At 58.6% G+C, this 19,004-nt stretch overlaps 2 protein-coding genes across 2 annotated transcripts; both read left to right on the top strand.

Annotated features, from left to right (window-relative positions):
• The first annotated feature begins 1,717 nt into the window (after positions 1–1,717).
• HDDC3 (HD domain containing 3) lies at positions 1,718–3,961 on the top strand. Its single transcript, XM_056865999.1, has 4 exons — positions 1,718–1,837; positions 1,931–1,986; positions 2,140–2,380; positions 3,837–3,961. Exons 1-4 carry the CDS (start codon positions 1,723–1,725, stop codon positions 3,959–3,961), a joined length of 537 nt encoding a protein of 178 aa, XP_056721977.1. The 5' UTR covers positions 1,718–1,722.
• Positions 3,962–4,170: 209 nt separating this feature from the next.
• On the top strand, positions 4,171–16,104 carry VPS33B (VPS33B late endosome and lysosome associated). The gene is made up of 23 exons (XM_056866006.1): positions 4,171–4,266; positions 4,369–4,449; positions 4,554–4,615; positions 4,727–4,776; positions 5,431–5,498; positions 7,252–7,297; positions 7,524–7,618; positions 7,787–7,891; positions 8,220–8,316; positions 8,896–8,973; positions 9,140–9,213; positions 11,249–11,335; positions 11,443–11,533; positions 11,691–11,765; positions 13,775–13,839; positions 13,932–13,986; positions 14,078–14,124; positions 14,332–14,464; positions 14,629–14,702; positions 14,782–14,883; positions 15,007–15,082; positions 15,680–15,793; positions 16,021–16,104. Exons 1-23 carry the CDS (start codon positions 4,171–4,173, stop codon positions 16,098–16,100), a joined length of 1,851 nt encoding a protein of 616 aa, XP_056721984.1. The 3' UTR covers positions 16,101–16,104.
• The last annotated feature ends 2,900 nt before the right edge of the window (positions 16,105–19,004 follow it).

Here is a 19,004-nt window from a genome sequence, read left to right on the forward strand (position 1 = left end):
AAACAGATAAAAGGAAGTATTTCTTCACACAACTCATAAATTGTGGAACTCCCTGCCCCAGAATGTGGTGATGGCTGCCATCTTGGAAGGAATTAACAGGGGAGTGGACATGTTCATGGAGGATAGGACCATCCATAGCTACTAGTCAAAATGGATGCTAGTCATGATGCATATCTATCCTCTTTTGTCTCAGAGGAGCAGGCCTATTGTATTAGGTGCTGGGGAACACAGGCAGGATAATGCTGCTGCAGTCGTCTTGCTCATGGGCTTCCTAGAGGCACCTGGTTGACTCCTGTGTGAACAGACTGCTGGGCTTGATGGGCCTTGGTCTGATCCAGCAGGGCTTTTCTTATGTTCTTATGCCTGTCAGGAGTCAGTTGCCATTGATGGCCATGGAAAGCTGCTAAAAGGGCCAAAGACAGTGTCTTATTTACACCCAAAGTAACCAAAGATTGTGAACAGACTACATCTTGAGCATCTGTGAACAAATATTCTGTGAAATGTTCTTGGTCTGCTTCTGACATCACAGTGTTAAAAAAAAGATGACAAATGGAGGAATCTGGGGCGTTGGCAATCCCCCACCCCATTTAAACCATATGGGAAGGGGCCAGCTATCTTCCACATTTATTTGTGGAGTGCTACTGTAAACAATTATGTAACATTGTTCATTATGACAAATGAAATGTGAATATTATACATATATACATATTATAGTTTTATTTGCATCGGTGAGCACAGGAGGTCTCTGATGCATTTCCAGCACAGTGTCGCCTGCAGAATCTGCGTCCACATGGATGGCCCCCACCAGCCACTGAGGGGCATCTTGAGGAGACCCCTGTGTGCACTTTGCTCATGAGGAGTGAATCCAGACACAGCACTCATGCCTCTCCATGACACCACTCGGCCCGTGCCCAAATCCGAAGACAACCTGAGCGGGGGGGGGGGGCAACTCAGGCTCACTATGAAAACTAACCTTTTGGCTGCCACCAACCACGGAGCCAGAAAACAGAAAAGGCAGAAGTAGAAGCTGGAGGGCACCGAGCATTTGGCCACCAGGAGTGCGCAGCAGCAGGAGCAGCAGCAGCATTGGAGCCAGTGGAGTCCCCTAGGAGAGGGCCCTGCCACCTCCCTTCCCTTTTTTGTCATGTCTGTCTAGCCCCCTGCTGTAGCGACTGTCACAACCGTGGAACAGTATTGGCTTTATTGGAAGACAGAGTGGCCTAGTAATAAACGTGTTGATTCCTGGCCGGGGGAAGTTCCCCGGCCCTGGAGACTGCTGGCAACAGGCAAGCCTTGGAGCCAGGAACCAGTATAGGGCAGCAGGGGCCGCACAGCTTCGGGCAGCAGCCACGTGGACCCTCCAGCGGTGGTCCCTGGACGGGGAGGGGGGGAGAGGAGGAGCCTTCGCTCACTTGAAGGGGCACACCTGACGGCCCAGCTAGGGGAGGGCGCAGAGCAGGGCTCCCGGGAGGGGGGGGGGCTGTGGATTCCCTCCGTTGCGCAGGGGGCTGGACGGGGCGGCTCGGGGTCCCTTCCCGCTCTGTCTAGGGGCGACGCAACGTCTCCGCCCTCTGCCAGGGGAAAGCGCTCCCACTCGGGGCAGCCGGAGTGGGGGGGGCAGAGGGCCACGGGACCCCGCCGCAGGCGCCGCTCCTCCCTCGCGCGGGGGCGGGGGGCGGCAGGCTCCGCCCACCCCCGGACGCCGTCCTTGCCGGCGCGGCCATGAGCGCCTCGGACGCCGCCCGCCTGCTGGACGCCGCCGACTTCGCGGCCCACAAGCACCAGGCCCAGCGGCGCAAGGACCCGGAGGGCACGCCCTACATCAACCACCCCATCGGTGAGGGGGGGCGCGCGGGGGGCCCCCGGCGGGGGCGGCTCCCGCTCTCCTCCCCCCCCGCCGCCGCTCACCCTCGCCCCTTCTCTCCCCCAGGGGTGGCCCGGATCTTGGCGCAGGAAGCGGGAGTCACCGACATCACTGTGCTGCAGGTAGGGCCCCCGCCCCGCCTCGCCTTGCCTTGCCCCCAAAGAGCGCCTCTGAGCGCGTGCAGAAGGCCCGGGTCCCTCGCGCACGGACCCCCTTCCCCCCGCCGCCGCTTCTGGCAGCGCGGGGCCCCATGGCGGTTCTCCCCCGCTGCCCAGGCTGCGCTGCTGCACGACACGGTGGAAGACACCGACACGTCCCCGGCGGAGCTGGAGGAGCGCTTCGGCGCGGAGGTGAGGCGCGTGGTGGAGGAGGTGAGCGACGACAAGGCCCTGCCCCGCGCCCAGCGCCAGCGCCTGCGCCTCGAGCGCGCCGCCCGCTGCAGCCCCGCCGCCCGCCTCGTCACGCTGGCAGACAAGCTGCACAACCTGCGCGACCTGCACCGCTGCACGCCGCCAGGTGAGCCCGGCGCGGGGGGCACGAGGGGGCCGGCGGCGCCGGCTTTTTAGCCCACCTTTCCCCAAAGGCCCAAGGAGGAGGCTCGCGGCAAACGCCTGGAGAGCAAAACCCCCAACGCCCTGCAGGCGCACCACGAACCGCCACACCGGACTCTGCCACGGTACAAATCATCCCCAGTACTAGAAAAGCAACAACAACACAACCCAAAAAATGCTGGGCAGGGTGGGCAGGTCATGCCACAAGGTCAGGGCCCTCACCCCAAAGTCCACCAGAGTGAACAGCTGCCATGGGAGGAAGGGTTGCCAACCTCCAGGTACTAGCTGGAGATCTCCTGCTACTACAACGGATCCCCACCCAATAGAGATCAGTTCCCCTGGAGAAAATGGCTGCTTTGGCAACTGGACTCTATGGCATTGAAGGCCCTCCCCAAACCCTGCCCTCCTCAGGCTCTGCCCCAAAAGCCTCCCACCGGTCGCAAAGAGGGGCCTGGCAATACTAATGGGAGGGGTGTCACTGGCACACGGGGGGGGGGGGGGCCCTCCTAGATCATTTCCAAAACTTGAAGCGGAACCCAGAGACAAACGGGTGGTCAGTGAAGTTCTTCAAAAACAGGTAAGCCCTACTCCAATTGTACGCAGCCACACTGTGGACCAATGGAAGGTTCTGGGTTGTTGTACATTACAACAGTCCTCACTAGAGGTTACCGTAGCCTAAACTAGAGGTCGAGTCAGCTGAATCCAGAAGGGGTGACTCTGACACATAACTACTCCATTAGAAGAAAAAAGAGGGGAATGAAACCCAGGCTATTAACTCAATAAAGGAAGCCACAGCCTTCAATTTGCAAGATCTGAGCAGGGCTGTCAAAGAGAGGACATTTTGGAGGACTTTCATTCATAGGGTCGCCATGAGTCGGAAGAGACTTGACGGCACTTCACACACACAGAGAACAGAAGCTGGGTACCCCAAGGCCGGGTAGAATGAAAATGTATATGCATACATAAATAATGGAAATATAATTTATGAGAAGCGCCATGTCAAGATTAAAATTATTTAGAAACATTAAACCAGCCCAGTGGCGTTTCCTAAGGGTGATGTCCTATAACCACCTGCCGGGCGCGTTTCGGCCTGTTTGGCCTGCCTCCATGTAAAACCTGCACAAATGTACAGAAATAGGCGAGCCGTTGGGATCAAGCCAGGCGCGCCTGCAGGTGGTGGAGCACAGGGCCAACGCCTCCAAAGCACCCGGGGAGGGGACTCGAGTTGCCCTGCTGCTTCAGTAAGGCGTCTGTCTGCCCCGCGGTGCCCTGGGTGCGGGTCTCCCACCGAGTAGGGAAGAGCAGCGCGCCAGAGCGGAGGCGCCCGCTCGCCCCACCCCCCCCCCGGTGCCGCGCTAGGCCTGGCTCGCTCAGCGGCCCCCGCCTGCCTGCCTGACCTTCCTTCCTCTTCCGGCGGGCAGGCTGGTCGGAGGAGCGGGTGCGGGACTACTTCCGGTGGGCCTCGGAGGTGGCGGCGGCCCTGCGCGGGACCCACGCGGCGCTGGAGGAGGAGCTGCGGCGCCTGATCGAAGCCAGGGGGCTCTAGGCCGCCCCGTCCCCCCCTCCCCCCTCCCCGGACAGCTGCCGCCGCGGGGTGGGGGTCTCCAGGCAGCCGGCCGGGCAGCCCCTGGGCCGCCTCCGCCTTTTGCCCCCCCCATCGCCCCCGACGCGGGGCGGCGTTGCCCCGGGCGACGCTCGCTTCCGGCTGCCGCTCACTTCCGGGGGGAGAGGGGGGGCCCTGCCGGGGGGGCTATGATGGCGTCTCCCGGGCACCGCGACGCGCCGGAGCTGCCCGACTTCGAGCTGCTGAAGCGCCTCGCCCGGGACCAGCTCGTCTACCTGCTCGAGCAGGTGAGCAGCGCGCGGGGGGAGGGGGAGGGGGCCGGGCCTCCCCCGCCCGCCCGCCCGGGGCCTGCCTGACGCGCCCCCCCCCCTCTGTTCGCCCCCCCGCAGCTCCCCGGCAAGAAGGACCTGTTCATCGAGGCCGACCTGATGAGCCCGCTGGACCGCATCGCCAGCCTCTCCCTCCTCAAGGTGGGCCCCGGGCGGGGGGGGGGGTCTGGCGGGCGGGCGGGTGGGGGGGGCCGAGCGAGGCGCCGCTCACTCAGCCCCTCCTCCCCCCCCCTCTCCCCGAGCAGCAGCACGAAGTGGACAAGGTCTACCGCGTGGAGAACAAGCCACCCCACACCTCCAGCGACCAGTGAGTCCCCCCCACTCGCCCGCCCAGCAGGGGAGGGGGCCAGGGAGGAGCCCCCCCTTTCCCAGAGGCCCTCCCTCCCTCACCCATCCACCTGTGTCCTCCCCACCCCAGGTTGTGCTTCTTAGTCCGGCCGCGCATCAGGAGCGTCAAGTATGTGGCAGGTGAGTGGGGGGGGGTAGGGAGGTGCAGCTAGAGCCCTGTGGCCGGACAGGAGGGGCCGCCTGGGCGATTGATGTGGCCGCTGGACAGTTCTCCTTGGAGGGGTCCCACTGGAGCAGCATCGGCAGGTGGAGTGGGATGAGAGGCAGCACTGCCTTCTACTCACCCTGACCTGTCAAGGTCAGCGTTGCCTCCTGGGACTGGCAGCGACCTGGGGTCAAGGCCTCCTCACACTGCCGGACCTCTTGAACTGGCGATGCTGCCAGGGAAGGACCCGGGGACCATCTGCCTGCCAAGCTGCCACTCGGCTGCAGCCTCTGCTCTAAACCACCCTCTTGCCTTGGCTCGCCCAGGCCCCCCCCCCCCACACACACACCTTTGCACTGTAGTTCTTATTTAATGAGCCTTCGTTCCAATGCGGAGGCAGAGGAGTCTTTACAGAAAGCAGTAAACACTTTATTTCTCACTGCTTTCTTCTTGACAAGCAGCTGACAGGAGTGTTGATTGGGGGGGCCTCTTGGGGCACCCCACTTGTAGCTCTGCAGAGTCCATTTTACTGTCTGGCCGCTGCAGCTAAACGGGAGCGAGGCGGCGTGTGGAGCGGCTGGGCGGGCTGGGGAGGGAAGCGGGGCCGGTCTGAGCAGCTCTCTTTCCAGACATCGTCAACGCTGACAAGGCCGCTGGCAGGACCCGCAAGTACAAGATCATCTTCAGTCCCCAGAAGGTGAGGCTTCCTTTAGGAAGGAGCTCTGCTGCTGTAGACTTGATTTGGTTAGACAGGGTATATCCCACCTTTCCAGAGTCCTGTTCCAGACTGTTTACAAAATAAAAACAATGAAACCAAGACCGTAAAATTTTGACCAGAGTTCCCCAGGGAGAATAGAGCGTATCCGGAGGTCTAAAAGGGTATCCATAATTCGGCTCTCAGGCTAACCAGACCAGGACCATGGCTGTTCAAAGGGTGGAACCTTTCCATTAAAAGACTGGGTAAAAAGAAAGGGGCTGGCCTGGTACCGAGAAGACAGTAAGCTGTGGGCTGGCTGGGGTTGCAATCCCCCTGAAGGGCAGCTTCATTGCTTGGCATTGAGGCCCATCTCCATGGCGCGTAGGGTCCTTTGTCAGCTTCAGCTGATATGCCAGGAAACAGACAGTCAGCCGCTGGAGCTCTGTCAGCTCGGGGTGTGTGTCTGTGTGTGGATACAATCCCTGTAACTGGCCCCTGACAGTTTGCTTGGCTGCCGTACTTTGAATTATTTTGGGTGCGGTGGAACACAGGCAGGATGGTGCTGCTGCAGTCGTCTTGTTTGTGGCTTCCTAAAGGCACCTGGTTGGCCACTGTGTGAACAGACTGCTGGACTTGATGGGCCTTGGTCTGATCCAGCAGGGTCTTTCTTATGTTCTTATGCCAGCTGCAGCTGTCCCTCAGATGGTGTGATCTGGGGACAGTGGTCCTGGCTCCGATCGCATTCAGATTAGGTTGATGTAATGCACTTTTATGTGGGCCTGACCATGAAAACAGTCAGGAAACCCGTTGGTTCAAAGTACAGCAGCCACACAAACTGTCAGGGGCCGGTTACAGGGATTGTATCCACACACAGACACACACCCCGAGCTGAAAGAGCTGCAGCGGCTGACCGTCTGTTTCCCGGCTTGCGGTTTGGGGTACTTGAAAGGACGCTTTCTCCCCTGCTATCAGGCCCTGCCAGTTCAGCTCCTCTTCCCAAGGGCTTCTCTCTGCACCTTTGAACACAGAGGCCGGGTGGGAGGGGACCAGAGGCAGGGGTGGTCTGTCTTTGGAATGCTTCCCTGACACCTGCGCCACTCTCCTTGGTATCTCTCTTTATCCAGGCTTTTAACTGAAGGGTTCTACCTTTTTTTGCTGCTTTTGTGATCTGCTCCTATCCTGAAGACTATGTTCCAACTATCATTTTATGCTGCTGCTGAATGTCATTTATGCTGTTTTTGTGGCTTGTTTTACTTTATTTCGTTGTTTTTACTATTTTATTGTTTTTATCTTGGGAACCACCTTGAGTAGAGGTCTCTTAAGTAGAACCATTTGCATTTTCTAATGAACAAATGAAGTACTGTAGGCACCCGGAGAGCCTGGGGGGGGTGCATTCCAAGGGCAAAAGGCCATGACTGCAAAGGCCCCATCTCTCACTGCCAGCACAGAGCGCAGGGTTTGGGAGGGAAATCTTTACTGCCTGGCTGGGCAGGATAGGAGGAGATTTGATTTGGGAGAGGCCTGGTGATCGTGTGTCTGTTGAGGCCACTTCTCTCCCTCTTGGGACAGGAGTCAGGGATGGCGTCCCAGTTTTCCTAGCTCTCTGTGGACTTGTGCAGGTTCTGCCGTATGGGGAGGTGTATGTATGCCTCAGCGTCCAGTGTCCAGGAAAGGGGATGGGCTGCGGGAAGCATGGGCGAGGGTCTGCTAAGGTCACACAGGAAACATTAACTGCTGGCTCCATCCCTTGCAGTTCTATACCTGTGAGATGGTCCTGGAAGAAGAGGGAATCTACGGGGGTAAGTTTGGGGAGGGCTCTCAGGTGTCTGGTGTGGAGGATCAAAGCGGCAGGGAGAAGAATGAGCACCTTTGATCTGCACGTGGCATGGGGCAGTGACGGGCCCTGAGCTGGTGCCTGGCTTCCCAGCTTCCCTTTCCCCCAGCTCAGAGACTTCTGGGCAGTTTCTGAGGTGACGTCCAGCAGCAGAGCGCAGTTGTCCTCAAAGCCCCTCCTTGTCCCTCCAGATGTGACCTGGGACGAGTGGTCCTTTTACCTGCTCCCTTTGGATGATGACATCATCAGCATGGAGCTGCCCGAGTTCTTCCGTGACTCCTTCCTGGTCGGTCTGGAGGCCTTCCCCCCCCCCCTAGACCGGGCCGTTGCTCCTGGCTATCCCCGCCCACAGCGGGGTCACTGAGGGTCGGCTCTCAATACGAGGGCTCTCCAGAGGAGGCGGGTGGGGTGGCCGGCCCTGAAGCCGCTGCCTGTTGCTTTTGTGCCCCGGCAGGAAGGGAATCAGCGCTGGATCAGGACAGTGGCCCAGGCACTGCAGTTAATGAGCTCCCTCTTTGGACCGTTTACCAGGACCTACGGAATTGGCCGGTGTGCCAAGGTGTGGAATGGCAGGATATTAGGGGACTGTGGGAAGGGTGGGGCCCAAGTCTTGAAAAGCTGTATGTGTGCGGGGGGGGGGGGGGCACATGCCAGGTGGTGTGGGCAGCTGAGTGCTGTGGGCAGCAGCCTGTAAGGGTCTTGTGGGCAGCCCACTTGCCTGTCTCCACGTCAGCCTTCAGAGCTGGGGCAGGAAGGGGACTCATGCTCGGCAGAGAGCAGAGGCTGGATGGCTTCCTGCCTTCTGGCGCTCCTTCGACTGGTGCGGTGGGGGTTTGGTAGGAGGACACGGGGTTCAAGGTGACAGGCAGGATTTGTTCTTCTCCCAGATGGTCCATGAAATCTGGCGTGAGGCAGCGGAGGAGAGCGAAGGTGACGGCACAGGCCGGAAGCCAGAGATTGGCCAAGTTTTCCTCATGGACAGAGGTAGGGGCTTGGGGGCTGGTGTGGGGCGGTGGAGTCTGGTCTGGAGAACCGGCTTTGTTTCCCCACTCCTACACATGAAGCCAGCTGGGTGACCTTGTTCTAGTCACACTCTCTCAGGCCCACCTACCTCACAGGGTGTCTGATGTGGGGAGGGGAAGGGAAGGTGATTGTAAGTCGGTTTGATTCTTCCTTAAGTGGTGGAGAAAGTCGGCGTATAAAAACTTTCACACACACACTCACACACGCACACACAGTGTTCCAACAGGGGCCAGAGTGTTTGGCCAGGAGAGCTGGCAGACGGAGGAGCTGCAGAAAGGGGGTTCGAGGGCAGGAGCAATGGGTGTTGGAGGACCAAGGGTGGCAATTCCCATGAGAGCCAGACGGATGTGCCCGATGAAGCAAGCACCACTGTCTTTCTCAGCTGAGGCTGGGACCCCCAGGTGGTCAAGAGTCCTAGACTGGCCCTCTGGCTGAGCAGCGTGCAGGGCAGAAAGGTGGGGTGGGTGGCCCTGGCTGAAGGGCCTTCCCGTGTGAGGCCTTGCAGGAGGCAGGGGATCCACTGGACTGCTTTCTTTGCAGATGTGGATTGCGTCACGGCCCTCTGCTCTCAGGTGGTGTATGAAGGCCTGGTGGATGACACATTCCGCATCAAGTGTGGTGAGTTTCCCAGCCCTGAGCCTCCCTGCCTGCCTCTGGGGCCAGTGGGGGTTGAGCTGCCCCCTGGGAGGGACACTTGGATGCTCAGCCAGAGGGCAGAGGCCACCTCCAAGCCAGGAATATTGGGGGTGGGGGAAACATCTTGGCTCATTTTCATTCTCTGTAGGGAGTGTGGACTTTGGTCCAGATGTCTCCTCCTCTGATCGGAGCATCAAAGTCCTGCTGAACGCCCAGGACAAGGTAAATCTGGCCCCAGCGCACACACACGCACACACCAGGCAAGCGGGGCTAGAAAGTGGAAGAACAGATGCCTGGTGATGACGGGGCCTCCCAGCGGAAGCTGTGGTTTCCTGAACTGGCAGCACCACTGAGGGTCTCCCTGTAGAGCAGGGGTGGGGAACCTTTTTCCTGCCAAGGGCCATTTGCGTATTTATAACATCATTCAGGGGCCATACCAGACATAGATCTCCCGGCCGGGGGGGGGGAGGAGAGACTAGGGTTGCCAGGTCTCCAGCCACCACCTGGAGGTTGGCAACCCTAGCAGAGGCTATGCAGAAAAGGAAGGAAGGGGAGGGAGGGAACACATGAAGCTGCCTTCTACTGAATCAGACCCTTGGTCCATCAAAGTCAGTACTGTCTACTCAACCCGGCAGCGGCTCTCCAAGGTCTCAGGCTAGTCCCTTGAGCTGGAGATGACTGGGATTGCCTTGGATTTGGCGCTCTTTAGATGCACATTTTCCCCATCTGAATTCTCAGAAATCTGCATGGGGACTTGCTTTCCCCCACCCAAATTCTTAAAATTCAAAAGCAAGCCCCCATGCAGAGTTTTGAGATTTCAGATGGGGAAAATGTGCATCTAAAGAGCTGCAAATCCAAGGCAAAACCTCCCGTGCGTAAATGGCCAGAGAGGGAAAGCTCCGAGAACATACGGCGAAGTCAAAAGGCCTGCAGCTCGGTGGCGGGCGTTCAAAACCCACGAGCCACTCCGAACCCGACATGCCTGTGCCCGTGCCCGTCCCAAAGGTGGCTGCGGACCGCCCTGCCCCCCTTTCGACCCCACAGCTCGGCCGGCCCAAAACCTGTCAGTTCCGCTGCGAAAGCCACCGCCCACCGAGTCCACATGCAGCGCCTCACCCAAGACATACACAAACAAACAAACGGTCGAAGGCCCCTTGATCCCTGCACAGAGCAGGCACGCTCTCTCCCACCACCCCAGACAAGGAGCCTCCCTGACACGTAAGGAGGGCTGTGCACTCTCGCCCACCCCTTCCCCCTCGGAGGTTTCGCGCCATCGGCCCAATGGCCACCGCAAACGGGTGTTAATTTCTCAGCTGGCAGCAAAGGCAGGAGATGTGTGTGTCAGCCACGAGGAAACTTGCGTGCCCGCACGCTGCGGAGTCGAAGGGAACCACGTGGACGTTAACTCGCCCCTCCCCCCGCTCGAGCTCCGGCAGTTACTGTGCAGAAGGAGAGGGAGGGAGGGAGAGAGAAGCCTTCCCGATTCCTATGCACACACAGGGGCCCACCAAGCCAGCAGTGCAGCTAGCACGCAAGCTGGTGAGGCCCTGGCGGCACGAGTCACGGCCGCCCCCTCAGCATTAGGCCGTGGCGCAGGGGTGTGGCCAGTGGGGGGTCGAGCAGGGAGAGGGCTGTACAGGGGCCCAGTGAGCCGGCGGCGCGGCCAGCGCACAAGCCGGCGAGGCCCGGCGGCATGAGTCTTGGTTGCCCTAGCATGGTGCGGCCGAAGGAGCGCCCCGCCACACAGACACAGGCAAGCTGGGAAGGGGAGGAAGGTTCAGTGGCAGCATGCACTCCTGCCTCCCAGCAAAGCCCGAAGTGCCGAGAGGAGGCCCCGGCTAGCGACAGCTAGCTCCATGGAGCTCCGGGCCTCGGCAGGCGGGCCGTGGAGCTCCAGGCTTCTGCAGGCGGCCAGGGGCCGGATAAAATGAGCTTGCGGCCATTTCCGGCCCGCGGGCCGGAGGTTCCCCACCCCTGCTGTAGAGAGGGGTGCTGGGGGTCTTGGTGAATAATTAAGCCGGTGCTTCCTTTATTCTCTGCCTTTCTCCCCAGTGGTGACCCCAAAGTGACTTTACGACGTTCTCCTCTCCTCCATTTTATCCTCCCAACCAACCATTGAGGTCGATTAGGCGGAGAGTGGGTGTGGCGGGCCCACCTGGTCACCCAGCAAGCGGCCGTGGCAGAGTGGGAATTCGAACCTGGGTCTCCTGGATCCTAGCCTGACCCTCCAACCACTGCCCCACATGTGTCTCCACAGGTGTTCAACAAGATCCGCAATGAGCACTTCTCCAGCGTTTTTGGCTTCCTGAGCCAGAAGGCACGAAACCTGCAGGCACAGTACGATGTAAGCGATCAGGGGGGCGGGGGGAGCAGGCAAGTGGGAGGTGGGCCATGAGGAGGGGGGAGCAGCCCCTGGGCTGCCTGATGGTGAGATGCGCTCTCCCCTTGCAGCGACGTCGTGGGATGGATATCAAGCAGATGAAGAACTTTGTGTCCCAAGAGCTGAAGGGCTTGAAGCAAGAGCATCGCCTGCTGAGCCTGCGTAGGTCTCTCCCTCCTCTCCCTTCCTTCCTCCTCTGGACTGGTGGCGGGGGGGACGAGGTTGCATTTAAGGTGGATGAACAGGAGCAGCCGGGGGGGGGGGGGGGGAGAATCAAGGCATCGCAGACCTAACTGCACAGCCCTCGTTGCACCTGCAGATATTGGCGCCTGTGAATCCATCATGAAGAAGAAAACCAAACAGGATTTCCAGGAACTGCTGAAGACGGAGCACGGTAAGCTCAGCACGTCTCCTCCTACACGCACGCACGCCCACACTCTTGCTTCCCTAGCCTCTTTGGGGTCTAGCTTATTTTCAGGCAGGCAGAATTCCTGGCATATGAACACTGATGTCAGAGGTGAGAGTTTGTGGCTTCATTCTTCACCTTGTCTCTTCCACCAATGGGGAATGTGCACATTTTCCAGTGCCCCTCAGGACTTCATGGCATCCCTGGGAACTGTAGGGCTGTCCCGCTCTCACCTGCTTGATTTTAACGTGAAGAGCACTTTGAATCGGGGAGACAGAGATATGTTATCCCCCCCCCCTTGTGGGAGCTTGCTTCACTGTTCCCTCCAGCCTCTGCAAAGGTTGGGGGGCTTGTGGCCTTCCCTCTGAAGGCTGCTGAATGTTGTAAGTTTGTGGGATACCTTTGTGGAATTTCCGCCCAACAATGCTTCTCCAAATACACCTCTGCTTCTTGCTACGCTCTTCCTCCCCATAGAAGTGGGGCAGCTCCTCAGTATTTGGAGGAGCGGCTTGAGATGAAAAGGGGAAGATGCTGGCCTGAGCACAAACCACAAGAATTTCCAAACAAGTCCACTCAGTTAGGGTCTGGAGTTCATGCCCAGGCTTCCTCTTGGCAGTGCCGGCAACTGGAAAGTTGCGCCTCCACCAGGGTTGTGCCAGGGCAGTGCCACAGAGCAGAGCTTCTTGGTGCAGCCTTTGAGTGCTGGCCCCAAAGAACCAGCAATAGCCAGCTACGGCTTCTTTGCAAGGTGGCTGGTGAACAGAACGGTCTGCGCTGGAATCTCCTTTAGACTCTGCTGGGTGCAGTTCTTGGGGCAAATGCCAATTGATTTCAACTGAGAATGCCAGCCAAGGGACATGGAGCGGTTCCGTCCGTCACCCACTCTCGGCAGCCTTGCAGAGTTAGGAGAAGCTGGCAGCTTTGTAACAAATGCCCTCATGGAAGACTGGCTGTGCGCCAGCCCTTTGTGAAGAAACCATCACAGGATCCTTCTGACTTGTGTAAGGATAGGTTGGTCCCAGGCGGGGGTGGGGGGAGGCAGAGGACTCCAGAGAGGAGTTGTCAGGTACTCTTGGATGAAGCAGATGGTTTGGCTGCAGGACTGAACCTGCTGTGCCTGCCTAAGTTTTCCATGAGGGAGGCCGGGATGATTCTGGACCGCTCAGCAGCTACGGTCTTTCTGGGCTCTCTTCCTAGGTGGGTGGGATCTGAGCAGCATGTTGCTAAAAATCAGCAAAAACAGATGAAAACAAAACCTTTGGCTGGACAAATCATAGAGTCCAGTGTATAACTCAAGAAAACACCTGAGTGCAAAGCTGTATGTTTACTTGGGGCTGGAAGGTCAGCAGAGGAGCACTCTCAGGGGGCAGACGTTGGGGCCGCTGGACAGAGAAAGTGCCGCAGTTTGTGGCCACCCACCTGACTTCAGGGGCAAATCAGCAGCCAGCGAGGCCATACGTGGCCCCTGTTCTTGTCCCAGCCAATAATATCCCTGCTGCATTGCGTATCAATGGACTCCTCTGTCCTGTTTGAAAGGAAGCCCCGTATGGAGCATGTTGCTGTTATCTAACCTGGAAGATCCGCGTGTGGATAACTGTCCAAACCCCTTGCCGAAAACAAGTGCTGACTGTCATGGACCCTCTTTTGGAACAGTTCCAGAATAGTTCGTGGCGGAAGTAGACAGCAAAAGCTGTCATTCTTCTGGGGAACAGGAAGAACGTTAGAGAGGAGCTAATCTTTCTGCAGGGCCTTTCCTGCCCCTCTAGACTGAGAAGCAGCCTCAGAGCTCTTTCTGGTCCCTTGAGGAAGGCACCTGCCATCTTCCAGCATGGTTGTTGGCAGGAGCATTGCTGGCAGACAGATGGACAGGGTGCCCTGCCTTTTGAGGCCAGGCCTGAGTTCTGGTGGGGCTGGAGGGTGCTGGAGACACACACACACCCCCGTTGTGGGGCCTGTTGGGAGGTGGCCCCGGCTTTGACCTCAGTTCCCTCCTGCAGCACTTCTGGAAGGGTTTGATATCCGGGAGAGCATCAATTTCATCGAAGAGCACATCGACCGGCAGGTGAGGCCAGGCCAGCGGGTGGGGAGAACCATGGCAGGGGAAAGGGCTGGGGGGTCGAATAGTACACTCACCCCCCTTCACCTATTGGGCAGGTCTCCCCCATTGAGAGCCTGCGTCTGCTGTGCCTGCTGTCCATCACCGAGAATGGTAGGTGCCATTTTGTGGGCGGGTGCCTCGGGAGCACGCCAGCTGCACCTGTCTGTGCCTTGACCTCTCGGCGTGTGTCCGGCTGCTCTAGGACTGGCCGCCAAGGACTACCGCTCCCTCAAAGCCCAGTACCTGCAGGTGAGGGGGCTGGGGGAGGCGGCAGGATCTATTCCTCCTTGGTGAGGGGCTGGGCACGGTCTCTTCTGGAGTCCCCCTCCTGCGGCTGGGCCATCATCCTGGGATGGCCCTCCTGCAGCCCACCCTTCCTGTGTGTCGCATTCTCCTTCCCTGTGTTCCTGTGGTGTGCCTGTATTTTGCACATCCCGTTTCTACCCTTCCCACCAGAGCTATGGACCAGAGCACTTGCTGACCTTTCACAACCTCAAGCGCATGGGGCTGCTGACGGAGCAGGTCCCTGGGGAGACCCTCACGGTCGTAGAAAGCAAAGTCAGCAAGCTGGTCACTGACCGAGCTGCAGGTGAGGGCGGGGGAGGCTGGAGGGAGGAAGGGCGGCTTTCTGCTCAAGCGGCTGAAGTCCTGCAAGAGGCACCAGAGGCAGCCCTTCACCAGAGACTCTGCCCGGGAGCTTCCTGTTGTCTGTGCCCGGTTCTGATCTCCTTCCCCTTTGCTCTTGTCTTCCAGGGAAGCTCTCGGACGCCTTCAGTTCTCTGGCCAGGAGGAGTCACTTCCGAGCCATCAGCAAGAAGTTGGGGCTGGTGGGTACCAGGGTGGGGAAGAGGGGCCCTGGTGGGAGCGGCCACTGTGGATTGATGCTCCTCTTCCCCCCTCCCCCAGATCCCACGCGTGGCTGGAGAGTACGATTTGAAAGCGCCCCGGGACATGGCCTACGTCTTCAGCGGTGCCTACACCCCACTGAGTTGCAAGATAGTTGAGCAGGTGCCTGCCAGGACTCCTGCCGGCAAGGGCTCTCTGTTCTCTTGCCGGTGTTTGGGTGTGGGGGAGGCCGAAGCGCCCCCTGGCACCACCGGTCTGATTCTTGTCTGTCTGCCCGCCTGCCAGGTCCTGGAGCGCCGGAGCTGGCTGGGCCTGGAGGAGGTGGTGCGCCTGCTGAGCGGGAGCGAGTTCGTTGCCACAGGCGAGTACCTTGCTCCTGCCCTTCCCCCTTGCGGTCCTGGCACGGGCCGGAGTTCTGGTACCTGACCCCATGAGAGAGGGCCCAGCGGCAAAAGCGTGGTATGGTCTGTTAGGGCTAAGCCAGTGGAAGCAGGTTTTTTTTTTAATTGCTTACAATATTCATGGAAGGTATTTTTTCACAATTTAAAGACACAAACAATCCGTACAAAATAAAAATAGGTCTAAATTAATTGTTTAAAAATTCAAATTAGGCCTGGAGTCCCACACTAGTCCCCTGAGTTGTTCCCCCACTATCAGGACCTCTCCTGCCTTGTTTCCTGCTCAAGTAGTCGGTGACGAAATCCTGTCTCTTCCACATTTCTCCTGCATCTGATCAGGAAGAGAACTCGAGAGTGGTCTGTCCTCAGAGGCAGATGGCATTGCATTCCATAGCTCCAGCTTGCCTGACCTCTTATCTTTAGTGTCAGGTAGATGATAAAACCACGGGGGCTAACCTGACCACTGAGGAGCCCAAAGGATGGTTTCCAGAGCCACCCTCAAGCAAGGCCCCCGGCGGCTTGCTGCTTACTGATGTGTGTGCACTTTGTCATGGCCCCAGACACAGCAGCAGAGGAGAATGCTTGCGACTCCCAGCGTATCATCCTGGCTGTCTTCTTGGGGGGATGCACCTTCTCAGAAATCTCTGCACTCCGCTTCCTGGGCAAAGAAAGAGGTACTGAGCAGAGCAGAGCCAGTTGCTGGGGGGAAGGGCATTGGATCTGCACCTTTCCGAACTGGCATGTTTTGCAAAGCTCATTTGCTGATGCCGAAAACAGTTTTGAGAACTGCCTGGTTTGTTCATGGCTGCCTCTGGAAGGGGCGGGTGGGCGGTGGTTCCAGCCAGATGCTCATCAGACTGGGTTTGCTTTGCACTTCTCTCCCCTTCCTTGCTCCTTTTAGGGCTCAGGTTTGTGTTCCTGACCACAGCCATCACTAACAGCGCGCGATTGCTGGAATCCATGATAGAGACCAGGACGTGAGGAGCCTGGGGGCGCCTTTGGCCTGGCCTTCCGCCTCATAAGAAAGGAGCGTGCAGATCGCCCTCTCTCGGGCACGCTGCTTGAACCTTAGGCTGCCCTGGGAAGGGGCCTCTCAGGGTGGAGACCGCACCTTGTCCTGTGAGGAGTGACACGCATCTGCCTGCTTCCAGCGCGGGGACTCTTACTCCCTGCTCCAGTTTCCCAGCCGGCAGCAGGAGGGAAGGTGCAGCGTCTGAGTTGGTAGTCCACTTTGTCATCAGAATAAACAGTTGTGAAGTCTGCCATGTTTGTTTCTTCCTTGGTTGGGGAAATGAACAATCAACCTGAAAAATTGAGGCTGAAATGGAGCCACAGGGAATGGGGAAGGGAATGGGGGGGGGGCAGTTGTAGTGAAGGCAGCGAAAAAGGCTTCTGAGCTCCAGGCCTGGCATGAACAAGGCTGCACCGGAAGGAAATCCTGGTTGCGGCTACACTGAGGTGGCCCAAACCTTCCTACGGGTTCAGGAGGCGAGGCTGGGGGCTACAGACGTGCCTTCTGGGACTCTGAGACTCTTGTGCTGCCTGTCCAACCATAGCCCTCTCTGCACAAAGCCACAGAAGAGTCAGGCTGCTTTGTTTCCCTGACGGAGAAGCTCCTCGGGCGGGCATTCCCTTCCTCTTGAGCCCCAGTGGCTTAGAGTGCTGAGCTTTAAGTGAGTGAAGCTGCAGCTGCCCAGAGCAGGGCTTGTACCAAGCGCCACCAGAGAAAAGGTTCCCCGCCAAGCGGGTTCTTGGGCTTGCCTGTAGGCACAGCATCAGAATGCCTCTAGGGTGAGCAGGAACGGAATGTGGGGAAAGCTCTGAGTGCCCCATCTCATCTGGAAAGCAGGAGGGGGAGCTGGGGACCAGCAGTTCTGTTGCTTGCTTAGCCTGCTTTGCCTTTTGTGGACAATCTGCAATTCGAAAGCTGGGCAGAGATCCCAGGAAGCTGGGGAGAACCGGATGGCTGGCTCTGGGCCAGGGTGTTTGGGCCTCTCTGCCCTTCTTCCCCACCATCATAGGAGCGCCACAAGTGGGGGAGGCTGCTTCCTCTCGGGACCACTGCTTGGGTTTTCTGCCAAGGCATCTGGGGGGAGGGAGGGCCCAAAATGGAGCTCTCTGGGTGTCGGGGGGTGGGGGAAGGCTCTGACTGCCAACTGCAGCTGCTGGCTCCTTTTCCCCCTGCAGCCAAGGATGCCTCCTTTTGGCGGCCCGCCACACTTCTCCGCTCTGCCCATCTCTGCAGTGGGAGGGCAGGGCAGCAGCCTTGGCCTCGAGGGGTGAAGTGTGGCGGGCTGGCAAAGGGAGGCATCCTCAGCAGTGCTCATTGCCTTCAGCATTCCCACCCCCATCGTCAAACCTAGTTTTGACTGTCGTTTCCACCCCCTCCCACGCTCCTGACTGCAAGCAAGGGGAGGGCCAGCTCCCAGGCTGAGCCCTCCTTGCTCCGTTCTTGACTCATGGCCTGTTTCAGAAAGCCTGCAGCTGCTGAGCTGGCTAGTGTGCATCCAAGACGGGGCTGCCTCACAAATTGTCCTGTCTCCTTTTCCAGCCAATTAGGGAAATAAGGCCTGGCTATGTGTTTGTTTTTAATTGTGACCCTGCTGTGATTAAAAAGTTAAGATTAAAAAGCCGGCAGATTAAGACTCGTCGAGGCCTCTCCAGGGATCATGGAGGATGGGGAATATGGGTTTTTACCAAGTGGCTTTGGCTACTCAGCTGCAAGCTGGCCCTCTGCTTTTCCTACCAGCTTAGAGGTACGTGGCTGCACATGGGAGGGGCCTGGAGGGCCTGGAGGCTTCAGAGTGGGACAGAAGACATGAGGGAAAGGGAAGAGCAGCACGGAGAAGGTTGGGACCTGCCTTGAGGCGTGAATCTGCCTGGGATGGGCCACCTTAGAGGTCTCAAAGTACAGTGGTGGAGAACCTCTCCACAAGGCCCCTTGCTGCAGAAGAGCCCAAGGTGCCACTGCCCGCTGGGGACGAGCGTGGTGCACGCAGCCAAAACTGCACACTGCCTTTTGGCCAGGATCACTTGCACAGAGACAAGGGAAGGTTCTTAGCACGGGCCTCAAACGCCTCTCTCACACGGCCCGCACAGTCTTCTTCCCCTCACCATTGCCACAAATGTTCAGACCCTGCCGCAGGAACACAGCAATTGAGGCTCCCGCTGCAGGCTGCCAGGGGCTGGGTCGGAGAGCTCCGTGTGAAGGCTGACAGGAGATGCAGGGTGGGGTGGAAGAAAGGGACCACTCACTCTCTTCTGGGGTGTTTGGCCCACCCCACGTCAGCAACAAAAAACAGGTGCAGAGCAGAATGAGACAAGCGGGTTGTTTGGGGCCGAGCAATGGGCTTTGTGCCTTTGCAGGGCAGCAGTTTGGAAAGCTCTAGAGTGGGATTTTAGGTGGGCAAAGCGTCCCTTCAGAGGCACTGTTTTGGATGGCACATGCCTGGGGGTGGGTGGGGTATTTTTTTCATCCCTCCCTATTCAGTTCCCTGGCTCACTGCCACAGCATGAGTTTCTGACCTCTTGATGAGAATTTTGGCACAAGGAGCTTGTTTTTCCCGAGTTTTAGAAAAGTCCCCAAAAGGTTGTTTCTTGTGCATTTAGATCCTGCTGAGTCTTAAGTGGCGGATGCTTCTGTTCCTCTTAATGGCGCTGAGCCACTTGTGACGCCGAGGGCATTTTGACGCGCTCCTGCGTGGCGGTCCCTACAGAGGCAAACGCCCTTCACCGGGCGGCCAGGAGCATTGCCTCCTGCCTGGGGGAGTCCTCTGGCCACTGCGCGACATTCACCGAAGCAGCGGGGCCCCCAGGAAACCGGGCCTTCCCTTGGCAAGGTGCTCTCTGGAAACAAGCCGAGCTCCTACAACCTCTGAGGCCGCG

The sequence above is a fragment of the Euleptes europaea genome, chromosome 20 (assembly GCF_029931775.1).
Source record: "Euleptes europaea isolate rEulEur1 chromosome 20, rEulEur1.hap1, whole genome shotgun sequence".
In the NCBI taxonomy this organism is placed as follows: Eukaryota; Metazoa; Chordata; class Lepidosauria; order Squamata; family Sphaerodactylidae; genus Euleptes; species Euleptes europaea.